At 42.5% G+C, this 26,235-nt stretch overlaps 1 protein-coding gene and 1 pseudogene across 4 annotated transcripts in view; both read right to left on the reverse strand.

Annotated features, from left to right (window-relative positions):
- ATRN (attractin) overlaps positions 1-25,444 on the reverse strand; it is a 157,442-nt gene extending 131,998 nt beyond the window's left edge. For 2 of the 4 annotated variants that reach the window (XM_059705660.1, XM_059705661.1), the window contains exon 1: positions 24,990-25,444. In XM_059705660.1, the coding sequence (XP_059561643.1) occupies positions 24,990-25,360 (371 nt within the window). In that variant the 5' untranslated portion in view covers positions 25,361-25,444. The remainder of the gene's footprint in view (positions 1-24,989) is intronic. The other 2 variants (XM_059705659.1, XM_059705662.1) reach the window with 1 other exon arrangement.
- On the reverse strand, positions 15,762-20,949 carry LOC132239412 (large ribosomal subunit protein eL31-like; annotated as a pseudogene).
- Positions 25,445-26,235: the final 791 nt, after the last annotated feature.

A 26,235-nucleotide genomic window follows, 5' to 3' on the forward strand; every position in this document is an offset into this window, starting at 1 on the left:
CCAAAAGTTGATCTTACCACTCTGGGCTTTCCTTCTCACCAAAATTTTGGTCTCTCAAGTCCTTGCTATCTACCTTGCTCACTCGCCAAAGCCCTCAAACAGATTTAAAAATTAAAAAAACTGCCCTGATCGGTTTGGCTCAGTGGATAGAGCGTCAGCCTGCGGACTGGAGAGTCCCGGGTTTGATTCCCATCAAGGGCATGTACCTTGGTTGTGGGTGCATCCCCAGTGGGGAGTGTGCAGGAGGCAGCTGAATCGATGTTTCTCTCATCGATATTTCTACCTCTCTATCCCTCTCTTTCTCCCCTCCTCTCTGTAAAAAAATCAATAAAATATATTTAAAAAAATAAAAATAAAAAAACTTCCCAGCTTTTCTAGTTACTTTCAGCTAAAATGTTGGCTTTAAAAAAAAAAAAAAAAAAGCTATTCTACCACTAATAGAAACAGAAATTTCCCCAGTAGCTTGTTTTATGATATGAAATATTATTGGGAATTGTTACTCAGAGAACAGAATTATGCACTAAAAGTGCTTAATGCTACCTAGATTGGTTTCTAGAATTTTTCAGTAGAGAGAACTAGGAAACACACTTTTAAAAAAGAAAATACATCTCGAGTTCACACATTTCCAACTCAAAGTTAGGATCCCAGAATTCTTACTCAACTTCTATGATTGTATCTCTTTATCACACCAAAATCTAGTGCCCCAATCTATATATAAAAGGCTAAGTGACTGACCGTCCGTCTGACCAACCAATCGGTACATATGACGCGCACTGGCAATTTAAAAGGTTGACTCGCACATGTGATACAATAAAGCTCTCGCTGGCGCCAATCACACATGTGTTTTAATTTTATAATACTATGTTTATATACTATTTTGAAATGTAATTTTTTGCAGTAACGTAATTACTGCATGAATCGCTCTTCTAATTAATTTTCTTTCAATGTGCACGAATCCATGCACTGGACCACTAGTCTAATATAATTATCCACTTGCTTTACCTTACACACCTCCAGAATAACAACACCAATATTACTAACAGCTATATGATTACTAAAGAGTACACAGTGTCTTTTTTGCAGTTCTTTGTCCTGGGTGATATATCCCACTAGAAATGGTAGTCATATCACCATGTTCACAGTCGCCTGAAATACTCTCTGTGCTTCAACCTCAGTTCGATCATTTAGGTGCACTTGTTTCATTTTGCTTTTGATATTTGGACACTGCCCTTTTCTCTCATTTTAATTTATTTTTGTTTCATAATATGGTAAAGCATCTGATTGATTCTAAAACCCAATCCAGCCCTAGCTAGTTTGGCTCAGTGGGCGGAACATCAGCCTGCAGACTTAAAGGTCCCAGTTTTGATTCCAGTCAAAGACACATGCCCGGGTTGCAGGCTCAATCCCTAGTAGGGGGCGTGCAGGAGGCAACCAATCAGTGATTCTCTCTCATCAGTGACATTTCTCTCTCTCTCTCCCTTACCCTCCCTCTCTGAAACCAATAAAAATTCTCCTACCTAATAAAAGAGAAACATGGTAATTAGTGTACGACCACTACCTTTCCCATTGGCTAATGAGGGCGATATGCAAATTAACTGCCAGCCAAGATGGCAGCCAGCAGCCAGGCAGCTTGAAACTAACATGAGGCTTGCTTGCTTCAGTGACGGAGGAAACCAATGTTCCCCGCTTGCCTTGCCGGCCTCTGAGCCTGCAGTTTAAAACATTGTAACAAATATAGAAGCTAAACAAAACCCCAGAAACCTGCTTTCAGCTAGTCGGGATCTCAGAGCTGGAGTTGATACAGAGTTTCGATTATAGAACCCAAACAAACCAGATACCTGCTTTCAGCAGCAGAGGCCTCAGAGCTGGAGCCAGAGCTAAAGCTGGCCCAGAATAAATAAAAAAAAAAAGAAAAAAAGGAGCAGTTGGGAGCTTCAGCCCTCAGCCCCTCACCCAGACTGGCCAGGCACCCCAGTGGGGACCCCCACCCTGAAGGGTGTGTTACCAGCTGCAAACAGCCATCATCCCCTCACCCAGGCTGGCCAGGCACCCCAGTGGGGACCCCCACCCTGAAGGGTGTGTGACCAGCTGCAAACAGCCATCATCCCCTCACCAAGGCTGGCCAGGCACCCCAGTGGGGACCCCCACCCTGATCCAGGACACCCTTCAGGGCAAACCAGCCAGCCCCACCCACGCACCAGGCCTCTATCCTATATAGTAAAAGGGTAATATGCCTCCCAGCACCGGGATCAGCGGAGCCCAGAGGCCTCCCGGCACCAGGATCAGCGTGACAGGGGGCAGCGCCCAAACCCCCTGATCGCCCTGAGGCTCTGTGTGTGACAGGGGGCGGGGCCACAACCTCCCTATCCGCCCTGCTCTGTTCGTGACAGGGGAAGGCGCCCCAACCCCCTGATCAGCCCTGCTCTGTGCCTGGTACGAGGGAGCTCCCCAACCCCCTGATAGCCCTGCGGCTCTGTGTGTGACAGGCTGCAGTGCCCCAACCCCCTGATGGGCCCTGCTCTGTGCGTGACAGGGGGGAGCTCCCCAACCCCCTGATCGACCCTGCTCTGTGCGTGACAGGGTACGGAGCCCCAACCCCCCTGATGGGCCCTGCTCTGTGAGTGACAGGGGGCAGCGCCCCAACCCCCCGATTGGCCCTGCTCTGTGCGTGACAGGGGGTGGCGCCGCAACCTCCCCATCGACCCTGCCTTGAGTGGACAGGGGGCGGTGCCCCAACCCCCCAATCAGCCCTACCCTGAGCGTGACTGAGGGTGGCATCGCAACCTCCCGATCCGCCCTGCTCTGTGCATGACAGGGGCGGCGCCCCAACTCCCCACTCGGCCCCGCTCTGAGCCCGACCAGGGGCTGCACCTAGGGATTGGGCCTGCCCTCTGCCACCCGGGAGCAGGCCTAAGCCAGCAGGTCGTTATCTCCCGAGGGGTCCCAGACTGCAAGAGGGCACAGGCCGGGCTGAGGGACACCCCCACCCACCCGAGTGCACAAATTTTTGTGCACCGGGCCTCTAGTATATTTAATAAAAAAAAACACCCCAATCCACAAAGTATATTAAGAAGTCTAGGTTCCATCCCTGCTTCTTCCACCCCATTCCTTTCCTTAGAGAAACACTTTCTATTAGTTTTTGGGTCTATGCATCTATATAACAATATTTGTGTATATATTTGTACACACTCTTTCTTTGAAAAACAGTAGCATACAATATCACTGTTCTGCTCCTTGATTTTTCATTCAACAACATATTCTCGAGATGACCACACAGCATATATATAGTCCTTGTTCCTTTTTATAGCTACTCCATTTACAATACTCCATTGTGTGGACATACCATATTTTGTTTAACCAATCCTTTGATGCTCTGGGCCTAGACTAACCTGCTACTAATTTTTTAAAAAATAATTTAAATTCACATAAGATTTTAAATGGTCTCATTGTGATCGCCAGAAAAATAAAATGGCTGGTATTCTGTCTGGCCTTTGCTGTCACAGCTTAAAGCAAAGAAGTTAACTATATAAGCAAGAAACAAAATATACTAACAAAGCCCTTACACAAACTACTGATACAGGGTGCTCAACAGGAGTATACCTTAACATCAGCCACAGAGCTTAAAAGACACAAATGACAAATAATGGGGCCCCAATGCAAACCACTCTCTAGAGGAACTCAGCATTGCACTAGTGTCTTTAAGAGTTCATCAAATGATCCTAATACATACTCCAAATTAAGAACAAATCATCCATAACAATCTTGAAATCTCTAGGTATTAAAGTAAGTAGCTAAATTTTTGGCAAAAATATTAAAAACAATTCCACATTCCAAAGTCTCACCTTCAGTCAGAAAATTTTAATTCTAATTCCTTAAAATCAAAACCTAACGAAAAACAGTTCCCCCTGGCCAGTGGATCAGTGGTTAGAGAGCCAGCCCCCACACTGAAGGTCTCAGGTTTGATTCCCAGTCAGGGCACGTACCTGGGTTGCAGTTTGAACCCCAGCTCAGTCGGGGCACCTCCTGGAGGCAACCAATCAATGTGTCTCTCTCTCATCACTGTTTTGCTCTCCCTTCCTCCCTCCCACCCTCTAAAAAAGCAATGGGGAAAAAAATCCTCAGGTGAGTATTAACAACAATTTGTAAAAGTTCATGAAAATTTATTCATGCTAATAAGCCCTAAAATGTAACAAATTAAGTATTTGTCCTAATTATTTTTAAAATAATAAACCTATAACTATATAATAAATTTATAACTATTATAAATGAGACATTACAACTGAGTGTTGTGCACTTTAATGTTTAGGATATCCTACTATACCCATCCATGATAATAATTAAAAATAGAAAATAATACACTTCCTCATTTAAAAAAATAAATCATCTACTTGAAAGAGTCAATAAAAGGGACAATTCCTGTGCTCAAACTCTGGGCTCTGTCCTTGGAGTTGGCCTGGATCCAGTTCTCTATGATCCCTCTATATTACTTATAGAGTCTATAAGTAATCCTTATCTGCATTCATGGCTTCATCTATCATCTACATGCTGATAACTGCCCATGCTATATTTCCAGCACAAAGCAAGACCCACGTTTCAGACTCATATTTCCTATGCCATAAATTTAAGTCATTAGTCCCCTTCTTTTACCTCTTTGCTTTTTTTACCATTTTGTCATCATCCACCCTAACTTTCAAAACTTATCAACTCTTCCTTTGTCTCACCCATTTATTCAGCCTACAAAACCACTCATTTTCCCCCTTTTTCTATCCCCTTTGCCAATGCCAATCCCCTACTTAAAATTCTCCTCCTCCAAGTTTGGTCTCCTGTAACAACTAAGCCCAGCTCTGTGATCTGGCCAGTTCTCTACAGAGCCACCTGTCATCTTCCTCAAAGGCTAATTTGATCACATCAAAACCTGCTTGGAAACCTTTTCTTGCCTTAACACTGCATGAAAGGTCCATCACAATCCAACCCCTACTTATTTTTCCTGATCCATCTCTAGCCACTGCTCCCCAGACAAAGCAGCCCATATTGCAGCAATGTCGAATGTCACTCTTCCCTCAATTCACCTGCCTGTAAGTCCCCAAACATTAGCACATCCTGAATTCTCTGTTAGGCTTAACTTCCCTTCATCCCTTCGTCCCTTCGCTCTCCTTCTTGTTTCCTCACCTAGTAAATTCCTAACCACGCTTTCAGATCTCAGTTCAAATTTACTTTGGAACTCTGGGAATAGTGCCCAACGTATTTTGTACTGAGCTGAGTGTTGCCTTCTGTGTTGACTTACCATGTGGTCTGATTATCACTGACAGAGAGGAATATCTCTGCCCACTAGTCTGCAATGGTTTTCTAAAGGACATACCGCATGTACTTTTTTCTCCACTGCCTAAAACATCATGAATGCCCACGTAATATTTGCTGCCTAATGAAGTTCCAACAAAGTTTTACAGCAACAAAAAATTTTGAGCTCTTATTACAAACAAAATTTACTACAAAGAAGTCCAGAATAAATTCCTATAATGTATCCATGACAGTCTGGAGAGAAGGGCAGTTCATAAAGAACTGGAGGAGGAGCCTTTGTTCAAAACATCTGAACACTGACTCTACCCTATCACTTCAGATGAAAAGGTACCTTGTGAATGCCTAGTTTGGTTCAAGAACCAGGAGAGTTCAATAATTTAAATAAAGCCTTCCCTTAAGCAGCCATATAATGATAGTTTGTATTATGTTTTTCTAAATAGCAATGAAAACTCAGAGCATAAAATGGCAATAAAGAACAAAAACTGGGAGTTCCAGAACCAACACAACTCAACCTGCAAAGAAACCAGGAGCCAAAAACCTGGCTCGGACACAAGCTATATCTGGCTCTGCTCTGTGTAGTCTCTCGTTTCTTCTAGGTTTCTAGACACATCCTTCACAAATAATTTGAGATACTAAATTAATCTTATGGGGGAATATATCTTCCCATCAACTACAGCCCACCTGCAATAATAAAACAGCCCCATTCTCCCAGGCTAAAAATGTTGGTATAACGTTTGTTAGCTTCTTCCTCTATTTTATTTCCTTCATCAAATGTATGACCAATTTATGATACAATTGCCACCAAAGACTTCCTTACATTCATTCCTTCATCTCCAATTCCACTGCTACACTCTACTCCAAGTCCAAACAATTCATAGTGGCCTTACTGCCAAAGATTTTGGCTACCTTTACAGTTTCTGTGAACTGCCCACAAAGTCTGCTTAGCATCCCACAGCCAGAACATTCCTAAAGGACCTATGTCACCATGTTACTACCCTTGTCAAGTGTTTACAATGACTCTGCACAGACTATGGAATGAAGTTCAAACTCCTGACCGTGATATTCTGACTACTAAGAATGTCAATCCTCCCTCTTACTCTGCCAAGTCAGTTCCCATCACTGTCCCCCAAACACTCTATGCCCATTCTCATCTCAATTGTGCTTTTACTCACACCATATTCCCCATCTCTTCCTGGAAAGCAAACCCAGCCACCCACACACATTTTCCCCTACATAATATATGCTTTTGATCTTTCTTGTGTATCCAATAAGCAAAATACCTTCTAGGCCCCTGAATATTAGGCCCAAAACAGCACAAAATAGGATTCCATTCAACCAAAGACCAATCCTGTTGGCAATCAACTCAGTGTAACTACATTCCTTTCAAAGAATCCCTATAAATATACAGTAATGAAAGGAAAGAAAAAGCAATTAGTAAGGATAAAGGAACAGAAGCTTAAGGAAACTGACATTTAACTCCAACTCTTGCTCGTCATGTAACAACTTTTATTTGTATGTCACCTTATTAAACTTTTCAGAATTTTTTATGTTTACTTAAGAATAGAAAGACATACACAATCTGGCTCCTACCTACAAATGGAGGAGGGGAGAATACCAGCAGATTCTTAGGTAATTTTTAGTGGTTAAATACTCGAGATTTGATGATAGTCTGGAGGTAAGGAAAAAAGAATATGTAAGGAAAACACCCTGATTTTTGGCCTATGCTGAAAAGAATGAGAACTGAACATGCTTGGAGTAAAAATCAAGAGTTCTAGTTCATAGTGTTTAGAGTCCTGGGACTAAGAACATCTGAATATGAAGTGTAGATAAGAAGAGGATTGGGTACAGATACACAGAGAGTGTGTCTTTAAGTACTCTAATTTCTAGAGGTCAGAGGAGGAAAGAGTTTGCAAATGAGCAAACAGTCAAGTATGGGGGAAAATAGATAAGAAAAAGGAGCATGGAGTATGCAGATCAGAAATAAAGAAACAATCACAATTTATTGGCAGCATGATTATCAACATAAAAAACAGGAGAATCCAGTTTTGTATTGATAGTCAAGCTTTTAATACCACAAAAATGTAGGGCAGTTTCCTAGACAAGTTCAATATAGGAGAAAATCAATTCTGCTTTCACAGCTCTGCCATCACCACGATTTTAAGACCCAGCTAGTCTCTAGTCCTAAGACAATGAGACAGTTGTGATACCCTCTCTCCACTACGTGAGTCCAGCCAAGCTCCAGCCTAGACCCAGATAGGTAAGTTCAGCAGAGATCAACCAAGTTGCCCAGACAACCAGAGAGATTCATGAGCTATGTATTACTGAATGTTATAATGATAACAATAAAAATTCCATTCTTATGCATCAATTAGATTATAATCATAGGAACAAAATTATGTGTCTAGGGTAAATCCAATAAAAGTATATCAGACTACTTTGGAAAAAAGTTACAAGAATTTACTTAAAGACATAAAAGATTCTATGGCCATACCACCCTGAATGCACCCAATCGCACCCAAAGACATAAAAGAAACCCAGATAAATGGAAATACAAACCATGTCTGGATGGGAAGACTCTATATCACAAAAATGACAAATTTCCTCAGGCTAATCTCAATATTCCAAACAAAATCTCAACAAGGGCTTTTATTGAAATTAGAGAAGCAAAGGGCTAAAAGCAACTAAGACAAATTTGATATTTTATATGACTACAGTGTACTTCAAATCTATAGGGGGAAAACATATTCTAATTCATTCTCTTTTTTTAAAAATCTTCACCCAAGGACATGCTTTTATTGATTTTAGAGAGTACAGAGAGGGAAAGAGAGGGAGAAGAAGAGAGAGAGAGAAGAAGAGAGAGTCAGACAGACAGAAACATTGATGTGAGAGTGAAACATCAATCAGTTGCCTCTTGTACGCACCCAGACCAGAGATCGAACCCACAACCTGGATATGTGCCCTGACCAGGAATCAAACCTGTGACCTTCCAGTGTAGGGAGGACACTCCAATCAACTGAGCCACACTGGCCAGGGCAAAAAACATATTATTCTATAAATGGGACTGGGACAACTGCTTTCCAAATAAAAATAATCAAATTAGATCATTACGACAAACTATACATAAAAATAAATTACAGGTAGATAAAAGATCAAAATGTGAAAAAGTAACAAATTTAAACATTGAGGAAGTAAGATAAGAAGGGTATCTTTACATCGGTATAGGGAGAAAAAATTTAAATATAACACAAAAAGCACAAACCATAAAGAGTGATAAAATTGATTATATTATAATTTGAGATTTCTGTTAAAAAAAACACATCACAAAGAAAGTTTTAAAGACAAGCCATAATGTATTGCTGCTGGTAATGTAAATTAGGTAAATCCCTATGGAAAGTTACTTGGCAATACCTAACAACATTTAAAATACACATAGCCCTCTGGTAAAGCAATTTTACTTCTGAGAATTAATCCTAAAGGCAGATCCACCAATGTGTGAAATGACATGTATATAAGATCATTCAACTCTTCTATCTAAATTAAGGCAAATTCATACAATGGAATACCAAACAATTTTTTTAAAAATATACTGGTATGAAACTATCTCCAACATAACATTATTCAGTGAGGATGAGGAAGGTAAAACAAAGTACAGGTAGTGATCAGAGTATGCCATTTAGATTTAAAAAAAAAAAAAAAAAGGAAGGATAGGATACAACAAATATAATTGCTTATACTAGTATATGCAGCTAACACATTTGCAAGGCTACACAAGAACCTGTTAACAACTGACTACTCCCGGGGAAGGAAAACTTTCCACCATATATCCTTTTATAGCTTTTGAATGTATTACCTATTTTTTAAAAAAGACCATATTCTACCTAATCTAATACATGCCTTTTTTTTTCTGATTTAATATCTCTGAAACCAAGGTGCTTCTTAAAGAATCACTAAACCTAGGCTATTCTCAAGGGGAACAATGAAGAGAAATTAAGCTCCACATTCTGGAAGGGGGACTATTTACTGATATTACTCAGAATTCTTCTGTAAGGTTTTTCCCTTCTCATCATTTATTTACTTATCCAATCATTTATAGGTAATTTTTCTGTTGTTGTTAACCCTCACCCAAGAATATTTTTTCCATTCATTTTTAAAAATATATTTTTATTGATTTCAGAGAGGAAGGGAGATGGAGCGAGAGATAGAAACATCAATGATGAGAGAGAATCATTGACTGGCTGCCTCCTGCACGCCCCCTACTGGGGATCGAGCCTGCAACCTGGCACATGCCCTTGACCGGAATCTAACCTAGGACCCTTCAGTCTGCAGGCCGATGCTCTAGCCACCGAGACAAAAAAGGTAGGGCCCATTAATTTTTAGAAAGAGTAGAAAGAAAGGAGGGAGGGGGGAGAGAGAGAAACATCAGTGTGAAAGAAACATCGATGTGAAACATTGTTTGGTTGCCTCCTGCATGCACTATGATCAGGAGCCAGGGATCGAACCTGCAACCCAGGTACATGCCCTTGACCAGGAATCAAACCCCTGAACCTCTGGTGCATGTGCTGACACTCTAACCGCTGAGCACCACTGGTCAGGGCTATAGGTAAAAATGTTAAATTGTGAAATAAAATTTAAAAAGTCAATCACTAGGAGATTACTGCTGCATATATAATCCCAGGATGAATATCCAGAACTCCTGTCTATAATAATAAAGCGTAATATGCTAATGAGACTGGACGACCTTCTGGACAAAGCTGAGGCTGTGAGGGAAGCCCGGGTCCCAGGTGCCGAAGGGAAGCCGATGTTGGCAGCCAGGGGAAGGAAGGCCTATTCTTGCACAAATTTCATGCATTGGTCCTCTAGTAAATCAATAAAAAGGAAAGGAAAATACTATTAAACAAAGGCAAGAAAAAGCAAATAAAGGTAACATCCAGATCACTGGACAGAATTCATAATCCAGGGGAGGAAATTACATGAGTGAATTAAAATAAAAATAAGAATTTAAGCCAAAAAAAGAACAACATAAAGAAGACAAAACATCTTTTTTAAATGAATGAGAATGGTTACCAAACTACTATGGAATTTGAATTCTACTCAATAAATTTTTGAAAGTAATATAATGGGCCTTTTTCAATAACTCTACACTATACCAAAAATGATATTCTTTTTTATAAATACATTTTTATAATTATATAAATTATCTGTATGTCAACCTAAATGTATGCAAGGAAGTAAATAAAATTTTTAAATTACTTTGGGTGCTTCAAAAGTTTAAAAACGACTAGAGAAACCAAGATGGCAGCATAGGTAAACACCGGAGTTTGCTGCCTCGCACAACCTCTTCAAAAATACAACTAAAAGATGGAACGGACATCATCCAGAACCACAGGAAGGCTGGCTGAGTGGAAATTCTACAACTAGAAGGAAAGAGAAAAGCATACCGAGACTCAGAGGAGGCGCAGTACGGAAGTAAAATACTAAGGTGCAGAGGTGCATGCGGAGCGGGCTGGCGGCTGAGGGCGTGGTTGTCGTTTTCAATTGGGAGGGAGTCTCAGGCTCTGAGCTCCAGTTCCGGGCGAGTCTCTGGGGACCCAGAATCATATGGGAGAAACGGGACTGTCTGGCATCGGTCGGAACTCGAGGGTAGCTTTCTCTCCGAGGGGCTTGCAGTGATTACCGGGACACTGAGAAGCAGAGCCTCTGAGGGCAAGACTGAGAGCAACCATAACTGCTAGCCCTGCCCTGTTGATCCCGTGGGACCCACCCCACCCAAGCCCTGCAGGGAGGCTTTTGCTGGATAGCCGCAGGCAAAGGCTAAATTAGCACCTCCCTAGAGATCCAGGAGCCAGGAAACCCAGAGGTCAGAGTGGGACCATCCAGTTTGCAGCTCCGTGGAACCATAAAGGACAAACTCAGGGGGCAGACTCAGTGAGCACCAAAGCCCCATTGAAGCAAGTCTTGCCCCAGAGGGGTGTCTCCAGCACAGAAGTTCTCCCACTGCAGACACAGCTGATTCTCACAGCCAATTGGCCTGGAGGTCAATTCCTCCCAGTGATAACTACAACAATCAAGGCTTAACTACAACAAGACTGTGCACAAAGCCCACAAGGGGGTGCACCAAGAGTGTCCTCCTCAGGTAATTGGGGAGGCTGAACCACTGGGCCCTAGAGGACACTCAGCACAGAAAACTACTTTATCAACACAGGGAAGCATAAAAAATGCAGAGACAAAGAAAAAGGACACAAATGACAGAAATGGAGGAAAGCAAACTACTGGATATAGAGTTCAAAACCACACTTTTAAGGTTTTTCAAGAATTTTCTAGAAACTGCCGATAAACTTAATGAGATCTACAAGAAATCTAATGAGACCCTAGAGGTTGTGATAAAGGACCAACTAGAAATTAAGCATACACTGACTGAAATAAAGAATATTATACAGACTCCCAACAGCAGACTAGAGGATTGCAAGAATCAAGTCAACGATTTGAAATACAAAGAAGCAAAAAACACCCAACCGGAAAAGAAAAATGAAAAAATCCAAAAATACGAAGACAGTGTAAGGAGCCTCTGGGACAGCTTCAAGCGTACCAACATCCGAATTATAAGGGTGCCAGAAGAAGAGAGAGAGCAAGATATTGAAAACCTATTTGAAGAAATAACGACAGAAAACTTCCCCTACCTGGTGAAAGAAATAGACTTCCAAGTCCAGGAAGCACAGAGAACCCCAAACAAAAGGAATCCAAAGAGGACCACACCAAGACACATCATAATTAAAATGCCAAGAGCAAAAGACAAAGAGAGAATCTTAAAAGCAGCAAGAGAAAGAAAGTCAGTTACCTACAAGGGAGTACCCATACGAATGTCAGCTGATTTCTCAACAGAAACTTTGCAGGCCAGAAGGGAGTGGCAACTAATATTCAAAGTGATGAATGCCAAGAACCTACAACCAAGATTACTTTATTCAGCAAATCTATCATTCAGAATTGAAGGTCAGATAAAGAGCTTCACAGATAAGAAAAAGCTAAAGGAGTTCATCACCACCAAACCAGTATTATATGAAATGCTGAAAGGTATCCTTTAAGAAGAGGAAGAAGAAGAAAAAGGTAAAGATACAAATTATGAACAACAAATACACATCTATCAACAAGTGAATCTGAAAATCAAGTGAATAATCTGATGAACAGAATGAACTAGTGATTATAATAGAATCAGGGGCATAGAAAGGGAATGGACTGGCTATTCTTGGGGGAGGAAGGGGTGAGGGGAATGCGGGAAGAGACTGGACAAAAATCGTGCACCTATGGATGAGGACAGTGGATGGGGAGTGAAGGAGGAGGGTGGGGTGGGAACTGGGTGGAGGGGAGTTATGGGGGGGAAAAAGAGGAACAAATGTAATAATCAGAACAATAAAGATTTAATTAATAAAAAGAAAGACAAAAAATAAAATAAAATAAAATAAAAATAAAAGAACAACTATTCTAGAGAAAAATCATACATGTATCCACAAAGAGATATGTAAAGTGTGAATTACTGCAATTTGTAAAAGCACACATTAGAAAAATCTAAATGACCATCAGCAGGAAAATAAATGAATTGGAATTCTGTAATGAATATAGCTAGAATCTAGTAAAACTACATTTATAAACATAAATATTAATCTCAGAAGCATTAAAAAATGTATTTTATGGTAAGAAAAGCATGTTCACCTTTTATAAAGTTTGAAAGACATGACCTGTTTTTTGGAAACAACAGTATACTGATATGTGTGTATGTGTGTGTCTGCAGTAAAACTAGAAACATGCATGCAAGGGAAACAATACACATCAACTATATCATATTACCTATCTCTGGGGAGAGAGTAAGGTAATCAGGATTAGGGAGGGGTAACACAGGAACTTTGGTTGGTATCTGTAATATTCTATATTACATAATTTATATTTATATTATTATGGAGTAATAATAATATTCCTATGAAGAAAATTCAGCAAAGCTAGTTTGTAGGTACAAAGATATTCACTTTATTATTATTTGTATTTCTTCCATAGGCTTAATATATTTTATATTAAAAGGAAGTTAAAGTCAGTCCACAGAGACTGAATCAGCAAACCCATGACTGATGTAAAGCAAACAATTACTTGGCCAGGGTTGCTCAATGTTATTCAACCAGTGGTCTAAATGATGTTACAAAAGAAAAGCATAAGACACAATGTTTAAATATGAGTCATGGAGCCCTAGCTGGCTTGGCTCAGTGGATAGAGTGTTGGCCTGCAGACCCAAGGGTCCCAGGTTTGATTCTGGTCAAGGGCATACACCATGTTTGTGGGCACATACCCAGTAGGGAGTGTGCAGGAGGCAGCTGATCGATGTTTCTCTCTTGTCGATGTTTCTAACTGTCTATCCTTCTCCCTTCCTCTCTGTAAAAAATCAATAAAAATATATTTTTTAAAAAATATGAGTCATGGAAGGGCAAAAAAATTAATCTCTATTTACAAATTTACCTCAATATTAACTTGTCAAATCTAATCAAAATCCAGCTTTGCAAGATGCCCTTTGCACTTCAAAAATCCCATTGTTAAAAGGGGAAAATTAAGTAACAATTACAACCAGTTCAGCCTTTTTATTCAATTTTGGGGGGAAAAAACATCCACACAGGAACCATGCTATTTGCAGAGAAATGCCTACAAATAGCTGAAAACCACTATTATTTTATGATGTAGAAACAAAATACAAAAAAATGCTAAGAAATAATTTTTAAAGCACAAATGCATGAATATCAAACAAAAGGAGGGGAAATTTGTCTAATTTTATAGTACAGAGTCAAATTAAATCCCTATTTTAATATACATTGATCCCAAAATTAAATGTCATTTTTTATTTGTGTATAAATCATGCTTTTCCTTACACATTAATTTAAAATACATTAAACATGTACCAACATGTTAAACAGGGAAAAGGTCAAATTTTTTATATTGTGAATGTCATTACAAATTATATTTCAAATCTATGTTATGATTCTTAAAAAATTACTTTTTACTCTATTTAAAAGCATCTTATAAAAAACAGGATGCAGCCCTAGTTGGTGTGCTCAATGGTCAGAGTATCAGCCCATGCATCAAAGGGTCCTGGGTTTGATTCTCAGTCAAGGGCATGCACCTCAGTTGTAGGTTCAATCCCTGGCCCTGGCCCTGGTCAGGGCACCAGCAGAAGGCAACCAATCGATGTGTCTCTTTCACACTTATGTTTCTTTTCTCTCTCTCTCTCTCTCTCTCTCTCTCTCTCTCTCTCTCTCTCCCACCCCCGCCCCTTTTCTACCTCCATTTCACTTTCTCTAAAAATCAATGGAGCCCTAGCTGGTTTGGCTCAGTGGATAGAGCATCAGCCTGTGGACTGAAGGGTCCTGGGTTCGACTCCAGTCAAGGTCACATGCCCAGTTTGCAGGCTCGAGGCCCAGTAGGGGGCATGCAGGAGACAACTAGTCAATGATTCTCTCTCCTCCCTTCTTCTCTGAAATCAATAAAAATAAAAACAATAAAAATAAAATCAATGGAAAAAATATCCTCAGGTGAGGATTAACAACAATAAGAAAAAACACAGGGTGCATTTTTTAGCCCTGGCTGGGTGTCTCAGTTGTTGGAAGCATCGTCCTATACACTGAAAGGTTGCAGGTTCCATTCCTGGTCAGGGCACATACCTAGGTTGAGGGTTTGATACCATCAGGGCACATATGGGAGGCAACCAATCACTGTTTCTTTCTCTCATTGATGTTTCTCTCTCACACTCTTTCCCTTCCTCTCTTTCTAAAAATTAACTAAAAAGGAAAAAGAAAACATATCCTGAAAAAGAAAACATATCCTTGAGTAAGGATTAAAAAAAAAAAAAAAAAGGATTCATTTTTAAAGATTACCTTTTAATTTATAAGAGAGTCCATAAGAGTATACATTTTTCTGAAAGGATCTGTGAATCAAAAATATAGGAAACACTGGTGAAGAGAGGTGACTTTTGTGTGTCTTAACAGCAGCTGATAAAATGTCAGCCCCTAATGGTTAGATTTATTAATAAACAAATGAGAAAATTCTTAATTAGAATGCAAAAAGGACCAAGAGGAAATAATTTTAAAATTCATTCAATTTAATTACTGTACAATGTTAATCTCAAATTCTAAAAGAATAAATTCAGCCATCGAAAATTCAACCATGACTAAAATTAACTTCTATAAGTGAAAGACAGAATTCTAGATGAGAAAACATGTAAATAAATAGCTAGAGTTGGCCCGACAGGTGTGGCATCTACCCAGGAGGCAAGGGATTGCCAGATCGATTTCTGATCAAGGCACATGCCCAGATTGCGGGTTCCACCCCCAGTAGGGGCGTGCAGGCAGCTGATAGATGATGTTCCTCTCTTATCAATGTTTCTATCTCTCTATCCCTCTCCTTTTCTCTCGAGAAAAAAAAAAATCAATAAAAACATATTTTTAGCCCTAACCGGTTTGGCTCAGCGGATAGAGCGTCAGCCTGCGGACTCAAGGGTCCCAGGTTCGATTCCAGTCAAGGGCATGTACTTTGGTTGCAGGCACATCCCCAGTGGGGAGTGTGCAGGAGGCAGCTGATCGATGTTTCTCTCTCATTGATGTTTCTAACTCTCTATCCCTCTCCCTTTCTCTCTGTAAAAATCAATAAAATATATATTTTTTAAAACATATTTTTAAAAATAAACAGAGTTGAAGTTCACTCAAAATATAACTTGAAAAAACAGAAAACTTAAATTAAAAATTGAAAAGATAAAAATGAAAGCAGGCTTCCAAGTGCTAAAAGAAAAGCAATTAAAGGGATATGACATCACTAAACAAGGAGAAAGAAAAAAACAAGGCAAATATAAGAAAGTCGCCCTAAGGAGAAAAAATTAGAAAAAGGCTAATAATAAAGGGCTAGTTTGAAAGAATAGGGAGAAAAAGGGAAAACTGAAGGAAGAAAGTAACAAAATGAAGGATTAGAGTAGGACATAATATACTAGTAGGGATGTGAGTCACTTTTGCCACAATGCGTTTGGGAAATCACAGAAGTAGGAAACAAGTTTCCTAACAGATTAGTGGCTGATAAATTTTCAGATACAATTATTCTGAAAAGTACTACAGTTTCATTTCAGTTTTAGAAACAAGATTGTGTGAAAGAGAGAAAATAGTATGATTTCATATTGTTCAGCCACAGTTCCAGGTAACTACTTTTATATTTAATTCTCAAGATAAAGATAACCTATAAATTTTTTGAATCAGTTAATCATAGTTAGAAAAAAAAGTTTAGACCATAAACATATTCTGCTTTTCTCCTATATATTTCTGTCCTCTATACTGTAGTAAATAAAAAAATATTTGCTCATCTTGGGAACCTTTTGCAGAGATAAAGTTTAAATGTCAGATATCTGCTTTCAGACATATATTAAGACATTCATGCTCAACTTTTCTTTTTACTCAATAACCATATATTATCTTTTCAGATAAGTAAACTCTATCTTCCAGGAATCAACCAAAACCTTTAAATGTCTATTATGTAAGTATTTTATATAAAGTTAAGGATGCTTCCAATATAGCATAATTTCACACAATGCACACATATCTGTTTGCTTCCTCCCATCATCCTCTCTGTTCCCCCATTACAAAATCAGGAGATGAATAACTGCCATTCAATGACTTGGCTCTACTAGACTGAAACTCAACACAGGACAATCCTCACTGTAGTAATCTCAAAGAGCCAGTATAATGCATTCTACCTAAAGGGTCTCTCACAAATCCTTGTAATGATAGAGTGAATTCCTAATAAACTGGAGATCAGCATTCTGTTACTTGATATAATATTTTCCAGAACATTCCCAATTTTCATCATCAATACTTAGTACTCACCAAATGGCACGTTCTAAGAATACACAGCAATGTCACTATTTTCACCTGCCCAGCAGTGGCCCCACTTTCTGGTAACATAACATGTGTTTTCCTTTCTCCTTCCTTGCTCCCCTTTCTCAATTCATGCCATCTAATGAAGCTGAACTTCATCCTCCACTCCCAGAGCAGGTACTCAACTCAGGAGGATGCTAAGCCAGTTTGACTTAGCCTTCCTGAGAGTGAGGCCGGTAAAAAGCAGAGCAAAGTAAAGGGATGGAGAGAGTAAGAACAACTGGTACACTGGATTCAGCCATGCATGAAGCCAACAATATCCCCATTGACTTTTCTGTCACATAAACCTGTAAATCTCACCTGACCAGCGTGACTCGGTGGGTGAGCACTGACCTATGAGGATGCCCAGGTTGCAGGGTCGATCCCCAGTGTACAGGAGACAGCCAATCAATGATTCTCTCTCATCACCGATGTTTCTCTCTCTCCCTTTCCCCTCCTCTCTGAAATCCATAAAAACATATTAAAAACAAACAGTAAATCTCTCATCTTTTTCTCTTAAGCTTGTATAAGTTGGGTATCTGTCACTAAAAGAACTTAGACAGAAATCATATCCAATACAATTTACAAACAAAATGACAATTACTGAGCCCTCAATTATAAAACTGGCTTAACAGGGCTGAGATACAGGGCAGTGAGAACAGTCTCATCTCCAGCTGGTAGTTGGCAATCCCAGTTAAGCAGTATCAAAGAAATAAACTACAACTATTGGCTATGGTAACTTAGGGTTCAGATCATATGCCCATCAAAATTGGAACACTGAAAGACTTGGGAGGAAAATATCAGGAATTTAGACCATGTTATCAACACCAAAAGCATAAGGCCCAAAGTCCTTGGTATGGAATATACAGATTTTCATGATCTGGCCCTACGTCCTTCTGCACGTTAGGAATTATTCTATATTGTAAGGGACAGGAAATTCAACACTAACTGTCATAAGAAATGTAGTACCTCACAAAACTGAAAAGTACATTCAGGCAAGTCTTGATCCAGAAATTCAGTCATCAGGTCTCCGACTCCACTTCTCTGACATTCTCCCTCCTCTAGAAGTTGCTCAGACCTCAGGTGGGCTCCTATCACAACAGCAATGCTACCAGCTATGACAGTTGTAGGTTCCACAGCCTCACCACATAGAGGGCAGATGACAAAGCATCTGCTTCATAAACACCCACAGAGAGGCCTCTAGCAAGTTCTGAGATTCACTCTGATTGAGTCATCTTAGACTATTGCCTACCTCAAAACAATCACTGCAGCCAGAGACTGGAATGAACTGATGGCTTAGCGAGGTCAAGGATGCACCCTGAAGCTGAAGGTTTTTTAGGAAAGGCAGAGGGAAAGCCATTATCACCTTCCAAGGCACCCCTCACAAGTTATACTCTAACAACTATCTATGTTGAATTCTCTAAGTGTTGTGGTTTGAACTACGTCCCCCACAAAAAAAATATATATATATTTTGAAGTCCTAACCCCGAGTACATGTGAATGTGACCTCATGTACAAACGGTCTTTGCAGATGTACTCAAGTTACTAGTAAAATGTACTCAAGCCATATATCCAATAAGACTGGCATCCTTATAAAAAGAGAAGACAAACAGGGAGAATGTCATGAGAATGAAATGATGGAGGCAGGCACTGAAATGATGTACCTGCATGCCAAGGAATGCCCAGGGTTGCTGGCAATTCCAGAAACTAAGAGGAAGGCAAGGAACAGATTCTCCTTTACTCAGTGAAAGTATGGCCCCACCAAGACTTTCATTTCAGATTTCTGACCTCCAGAACTGTGCAATTAGATTTCTGTTGTTTTAAACCACCCATTTTGTAACACTTTGTTACCACAAAACTAGGAAACTAATACAGTTCATGAACAGTGTTTAACAGTTCATGATTCTGTCTTTGCACAAGCTCTTTGCTCCTTCTGAAATGCCCTTCTCCCCCACTAGTATTCATGTTTCACTATTCACACTAAACTTCTCAGATCTGTCCAAAATGTCTTCTTCTCTGTATACCTTCCACCCGAGCCCTCAAAAGGTTAGTCTCTCCACCACATATTAACCCTGCACCACATCCTGCCTGTATTTTTATTATTGCCTGTGCACTTAGCTGCTTTTCAGAATTATGAGCTCTCCAATGGGAAAGCAGGGCATGATTCTTACCCACATTCATATGTTCAAGGCATGCACATAACCTAATACATAATAGTCACTCATTCAGTAGCTCTCTATGAATTAAACAGGTTGATAACTCATCTCAAAAGAAGATAAACAGGTATGATTTTGGAGAATTTGCTATTACAGATTATAGAGTACTGAAGATGGGCCTTGGGGTAGAATCTATATAAGTAGAGAAGAATGTGGGGCAGGGAGGCGGAATAGTGCTGAATTAACAAATACGCAGGAAAACTAAAAAGTGGAAGAATTTGTTTAGGAAAAAAGACAGTGTATAGAGCAGTGGGAGCCTTCTGTTGACAGTCAATTTACAGTTAAGAGGAGTGAAAAAAAAGAGGTTTAGATAGTGACATATTTTCAGGGGATTATGTGACAAAGTGTAGAATGGACTCTGGAAGTGCAAGAGACCAGTCAGGGTGGAACAGAGGCAGGTTAGCAATGAGGTAAAGGACCAGGTACACTAGAATGGCAACAGGAGAAATGGAAATGAAAAATTTCTAAGGCTTTAGAAAAGAGAGAAGAAAGAGCAATGAATTACTCTTAAACACTGACTGTTGTTTATCTAAAGTCAGATTTGCTACTGAAATAAGAAAGTGCAAAGGAAAAGGCTATTATTTCAATGAGGATAAAAAGTTTGATCTTACACATGGCTCATTCTGAGATGACATTAAAAGATCCCAGTAAAGATGCCCAGCAAACAGTAGAAAATAAAACAATGAAGTTTAGGAGAAACAGAAGGGCAAAAGATATATGGCAGTCATATAGGCAAAAATGACTTTTGGGGACCAGTTTTATAACTTTATTCTAAAATCAGCAGTTAATTCTCAACCATATTAACTGCAGATTTTTTAAAGTGGGGATGGGTACTTAGGTAACCAACATATAGAGCTTGTTTGGTGAATCTTCATCCTCATTATATTTTCTGGACAACCACACCTGAGTACAGTATGGGACATTTCTTACTCCTTTAGCCCAAACAGCTTTGTTGAGCCTGGTGTCAATGCGTACATCTAGAGTTCCCATTTCCTTCATGGTAAATTTCCCAATCTCTTTAAGCCTGAGGGGAACACTTCTTAAAACCCACTCCATGGGTGGGCTTGTGAATACTGATAGTATATTCTCTGGTCACTACCTTGTTGATGGCAGAACGGTCTTTCTTCTACTCTCCACCCTTCTTTATGGGAGCCATTCTGCCAGGCCCAAGTTGGAAAAGAAGCTCAAGGTGTTTCTCAAAGGATTTAGGTCAGCCCTTCCACAGAATGTTCATAAAAGGTGACTGGACTCAGAAAAAATGAAAGGTCAAATGGTACAATGGAAAGCAAGGGTTTGGGAATTAGACAAGGCCTGAGTTCAAACCACAATTGTTTATAAGTTGGGCAAGTAATTTCAATATATACTCACCTATGAAATGGGAATAGCTTTAATCTAAGGATTACAAGGAGTAATTCCTAAAAGGTACTTAACACAACACCTGGAAAAAATGGATGCTAGAAAAATGGTGATAGCTGCTGCTGTGACTACTACTAGTAGTTACTGTATATGCCAGGCACAAAACAGATCTCTCTCTCCCCCCCCCCCCCGTCTCTCTCTCTATATATATGTATGTATATATGTATATATGTATATATATATACACACACACATACAAGAGGCCCGGTGGACGAAATTCATGCATGGGTAGGGTCCCTAGGCCTGGCTGGAGATCAGGGCCGATTGGGCCTTCCGGCTGCTGGCCGGGGCCTTCCTTCGTTCCTCACCGCCCCCTGGTGGTCAGCGCACATCATTGTGAGCGATCGAACTCCCAGTCTCCCAGTTGAACTCCCAAAAGACACTTTGCATATTAACCTTTTATATATATATGAATATATATATACACACACACACACACACACATATATATATATATGTGTGTGTGTGTGTGTATATATATATATATATATATATATATATATATATATATATGCCTAAGTGACCAAACGACCAGTAGACCGGTTGCTATGATAAGCACTGACCACCAGGGGGCAAATGCTCAACGCAGGAGCTGCCCCCTGGTGGTCAGTGCTCTCCTCCAGTGGGAGCACCGCTCAGCTGACTGACAGGCACCAGACGCAGGGCTTACAGCTGGCCGCCACAGCCTGGAGACTGCAGCAGAGCGGCAGCGAGCCTACTGAGCAGCGGTGGCAGGCACAGCAGGGCCAGGATGAGCAGGAGCAGCAGACAGGAGTGGCTGGTGGCGCTGGACTGCCAGTTTTGGCCTGATCCCCACAGGCCACGCCAAGGGACCCCACCAGTGCACGAACCTGTGCACCGGGCCTCTAGTATTAAATAACTGCCTACTTCTTTTCTTTTTCTTCTATAGAAGGTAGCTCAACATCATGGGTAACTACAAGGCTCCAATTCACTAGGTTATTCTATTCTATCCTCCCAAAAGTTTTGTATAGCAAGAACTTTAAAAAATTAAATGCATATTAATTTCATAAATGGACTTAATATCTTTATTCTGTAACTTGATATTTATCCTCCAAAGAAATATTTCTATGGTGATGTCACAAGTAGAAAAAAAGATCACTGAATTATAAAGATTCACATAAAAATGAATGAAAGTGGTACTGCTTTAGAAATCACCCACAAAGATTCCAGTTATTTTTATTACAATGGCACCATTAACTTTATTCTCTGCAATTAATCATTTTTGTAGCATCTTTCATTTGGGGAAAAAAAATCAAGTGATATTCTAACTACAACCACACAAAAATCCAAATTTTATACAATACTGTCAGAGTTGTCCTGAAGATTAAATGAAACAATGTATAAGAAAATGCTTGACCAGGTCCCTGGTATTTAATATGCACTCAGTGATAACTTCAGTAAAATCTAATCCTCTTGTTATCCTACATTCTTTTCAATTGATGAAAGAGTCCTTATAATAGCAATTATAACATGGGATTTATGGAACTAAAAAGCTTTGAAAAACACACCAACTTGATGCCAATACAAACCAGAAAGGTCTCCATTTTAATGTCTCTTAGTTTAACAACAAGGAGGTTTAGAAGTTAAATCAAGATACATACCACTATAATCAAAACCAGTACTTCACTCTCCCCCTAAAAATAATCCTTCAACTAAAACTTAAAAAGCTTTTTTAAAGGTCAGAGACATAAGTTCCTCTCACTTTCATTTCTAAAGATGTAAATGCCAGAAGCCCACAAAATATAGTAAAATTTATCAAAGTCAAAGGAAAGGACACTGACAATAGCTCAAACTGGCTCAAATGCAGTGTCCACAATAACCAGGGGAGCCCCTTCACTCAAGTGTGACACCATCCGAGACAACCAGTGTCAGGACTGCCTGTGCCCCATAACAAGTGATTCTTCTCTAATCCTCTGGACTTGCTATGTGAACACTCAGATCTGCTCTCTCTCCCTGGCAATCTCCTTCATATGAGATAACGCGAATGCTTACACCTGCCCTACCAGTTGGATACCCTGAAAGCACCTCAGTGTGTGCAAAATTAAACATTTCCGGTCCGTTCCTCCTGTGTCCCTGTGTGTCTTAATGGCATCACTATCTTCTCAATAGCCCAAAATAGAATCTCGTTTTCTTCCCCTCAGCATCCCCCCCTCTCTTCCCAAAAGCAAATCAGTTTCAAAGAAAGATCTGTCACTTACCTCTACAATACCACTCAGGACCTATCCCATATCCTATCTCTGGTTAGGCTGTCCTGACCCACACTAACTGTTCCCACCTAGTTGCCCACCATCGCTCATGCTGAAAGTGAGTCCACCGACTGACTGTACAGACTGATCTTGCTATGCACCCCCCTCCCCACACTACAGTCCCCCGCTGCCCACCATGGCATGCCAGATTTTCAGAACTTGAAAGAACTTTCCTCTGATCCAACCAACCATACATTCACTTGATCTTGGAAGCTCCCCAAATTCAAAATGCTCTAGCCTCGCCTTCAAGGCCATTCCTGCTCAAGACCATTACCATCTAAAAAGCCTGTAATGTCGTGAAAACAAGACCATTCCACTGTTCACAGGCTAAAAGTCAAAATTCTCAACCCAACCAACAGGGATCCATCCACATGACCTGGCCCCTGCCTATCTCCCCAGTCTTGCCAGATCCCAACTCAAAGTCATTATTCAGTTGCTAAACTTCCCATTCCTAACTAAGTAAAGTCCTCTCTTTGTCCCCTGCTCTTCACTTCCACGGCCTCACGCAAAACACTAAACTGATTATTGGATAAGTCTTTTCTTTCAATTATAAAGTTACTTGTTAACAGCCTGTTTCCTGACCTGAATGTAAGATCCATGAAAGCAGGGACCCTGTCTATCTTGTTTTTCGTATTTACTCACTCCTCCACATCAGAGATCAAAAGTGTTCAATAGAGCCCTGGCCAGGTGGCTCCACTGGTTGGAGCGACGTCCCATACACTCAATGTTTCGGGCTGAATTCCAAGTCAGGGCACATACCTGGGCTGTGGGTTCCATCCCTAGTTGGGACGCATACAGGAGGCAACCGATCGATGTTTCTCACATTGATGTTTCTCTCCCTCACCCTTCCTGTCTCTCTAAAATCAATAAAAACGTATCCTCCGGCGAGGATGATTTGGTTTTTTTAAGTGTTCAGTAAATACCTGCCAAACGGCATGGGGGACTCCGTAGCCCCCCTATGACTAGGGCTATTTGTGTACATGTCTTGTTCTTGCTATATCCCAGACGCCTTGTGAACTAGGCCAAAGTCTGGCTAATCTATCTGTATGCATTATCTGGAAATCCTTGCACAACTGAAGCAAATAATAGATAACTACTAATTAATTAATGAGTGATCTCTCCAAGAGGTACTGCCCTGACCCAGGCCAACTCAGAACTCCACAGTCCCCAGAAATCAGGGCCAACAGGAACCTCCTCCGATGCCCTCCCGGACCGACAGACGGACGGACAGACAGACAGACAGACAGACGGAGTTCCAGCGTGCGGCTCCCAGGGAGCTTCAAAGGGCTCCTTTCCTCACTTTCCTTTAGCCAGCAACCATTGGTTCTTCTATCTCGAATATCTCGCAATCCTGCCCTTCCTACCTCCAGCCACCAAATCGCGTCCAGGGCCCTCTCCGTGCAGAGCGCCGCCCCCCTGCCGCCCCCCCCCCCCCCAGCAGTCTGGGGGCTCAGCAGGCCCTCGGGGACAAGGGGCTGCTGGAACCGAGTGTGTAAGTAAGACTGGCTCCCCTGTCCACCTTTGCTTTCACACCTCGCTTATCCCCAAGAGGCCCCGTGTCACGGACGGGCTTTGATACATTTGGGGACCCTAAGCTTTTCTGTTGTTGTTCTCAGGTGGCTCGCCGCACCCCAACCCCTTCGGGGTACCCCCACCTCCGCCTCGAACCTTGTCATCGCCCGGTACAGGAAGACCCCAGGCCCCAGACGACCACCTCCCCGGAAGCAAATGGTCCTCCAACACCGTGGGGCGGGCCGGCCCGGCCTCCCCACTTTCCGTCTGGCATCCCCCTCGGGCCCGCAGCCGCCTCGAGCGCCCCCGAGCCCGCACCCCGGGCTGGGCCCGGCCCTCCAGCACCGCCTGCCACTCACCTGAAGCGGCCCCCGCAGTGCTGGCACTGCTCGCCCACCCAGCCGGCGGGGCAGACGCACTGGCCGGTGCCGGGGTGGCAGCGGCCGCCGTTGACGCACGGCCGGTCACACTCCTTGGCCTCGGTGGCGACCGAGCCCGAAACCACGGCCGCTGCCGCCGCGGCCTCGGCGGCCCAGGGCAGCAGCAGCAGAGGCGGGAGCAGCAGCAGCAGCAGCGGGCGCGGGAGGCGCAGCCCGGCCCCCGGCCCCGGCCCCCCGGCCCCGGGCGCGCTCCGGTCGCGGAGCCGCCCGCCGTGCCTGCCCGCGGGCGCTGTCGTCGCCGCCGTCCGCCTCCTCAGCCTCGCCTCAGTCGCCGCCGCCGCCGCCACCATCTTCCCGGGGCTGAGACGGCGCCCCGCGAACACATACACACTGCGCGGCCGGCTCCGCTGCGCCTGGCCCTGCGGGGCGGGGCTGCGCGGACGGTGGCTCCGGCGGCCCATCCCGAGGGCGGAGCCAGAGCCGCGCGGCCGGCGAGGCGGAGGCGGGCACGCGTGCGTGTGCGGGCGGCGGGCGGCGGGCGGCCCCCGGGGTCCTGGTCGCCCGAGTGTGAGGCTCCCTGAGCCCCCGCGTCCCCCAGCCGCCGGGGCCCGGAACGAAGGCCCCCTAGCGGGCTGGTCTCTGCGCTTCGCCCAGGAAGGCGGCCGCGGGGGAGCAGCCCCGAAGCGCCCGGTTCCCTGGCTGCCTGGGAGCCGGCCGATCGCTGGCCCAGCCGGGCCGTGTGCAGCGCGACCCTCGCGGAGACCACGGCGCCGGCCTCGCTCCGTCCCGACTCTCACTGCGGAGTAGAAAGGGCGCGGGAGGCTGCGTCGCGCGCTGTGCGGGGCGAGGTGCTGCCTTCGAGCCTCCGCTTGCTCCTCTGTAACAGGGATAGCGAAATAACACGTGTGTTAGGAGCCCAGCGAATAGGCTGTGCTCGGCCAACGCTTCATAGACGGAACGAGTGCACACACCTTTGATTCAGGCCGGTCCAGTAGCTGACTAGCAGATCAGACCCCCTTCTGTGGAGGAAGATTGGGGTTACCTCCCATTATTTGCCCTCCGATCATCCCGAAGAGGGGGCAGCATAAAATCAGGGAGAGGAGCACCCTCAGCAGGCGCGAGTCCGCCTGTAGGCCCCTTCTTGTCCGTTTATTATGTTGATGACCCCCCTGTGAAACATGCTCCCCGGCAGTATGACCTGTGTGGTCCCTGACCTTGGAATCCG

Source organism: Myotis daubentonii, chromosome 8 (assembly GCF_963259705.1).
Source record: "Myotis daubentonii chromosome 8, mMyoDau2.1, whole genome shotgun sequence".
Classification (NCBI taxonomy): Eukaryota; Metazoa; Chordata; class Mammalia; order Chiroptera; family Vespertilionidae; genus Myotis; species Myotis daubentonii.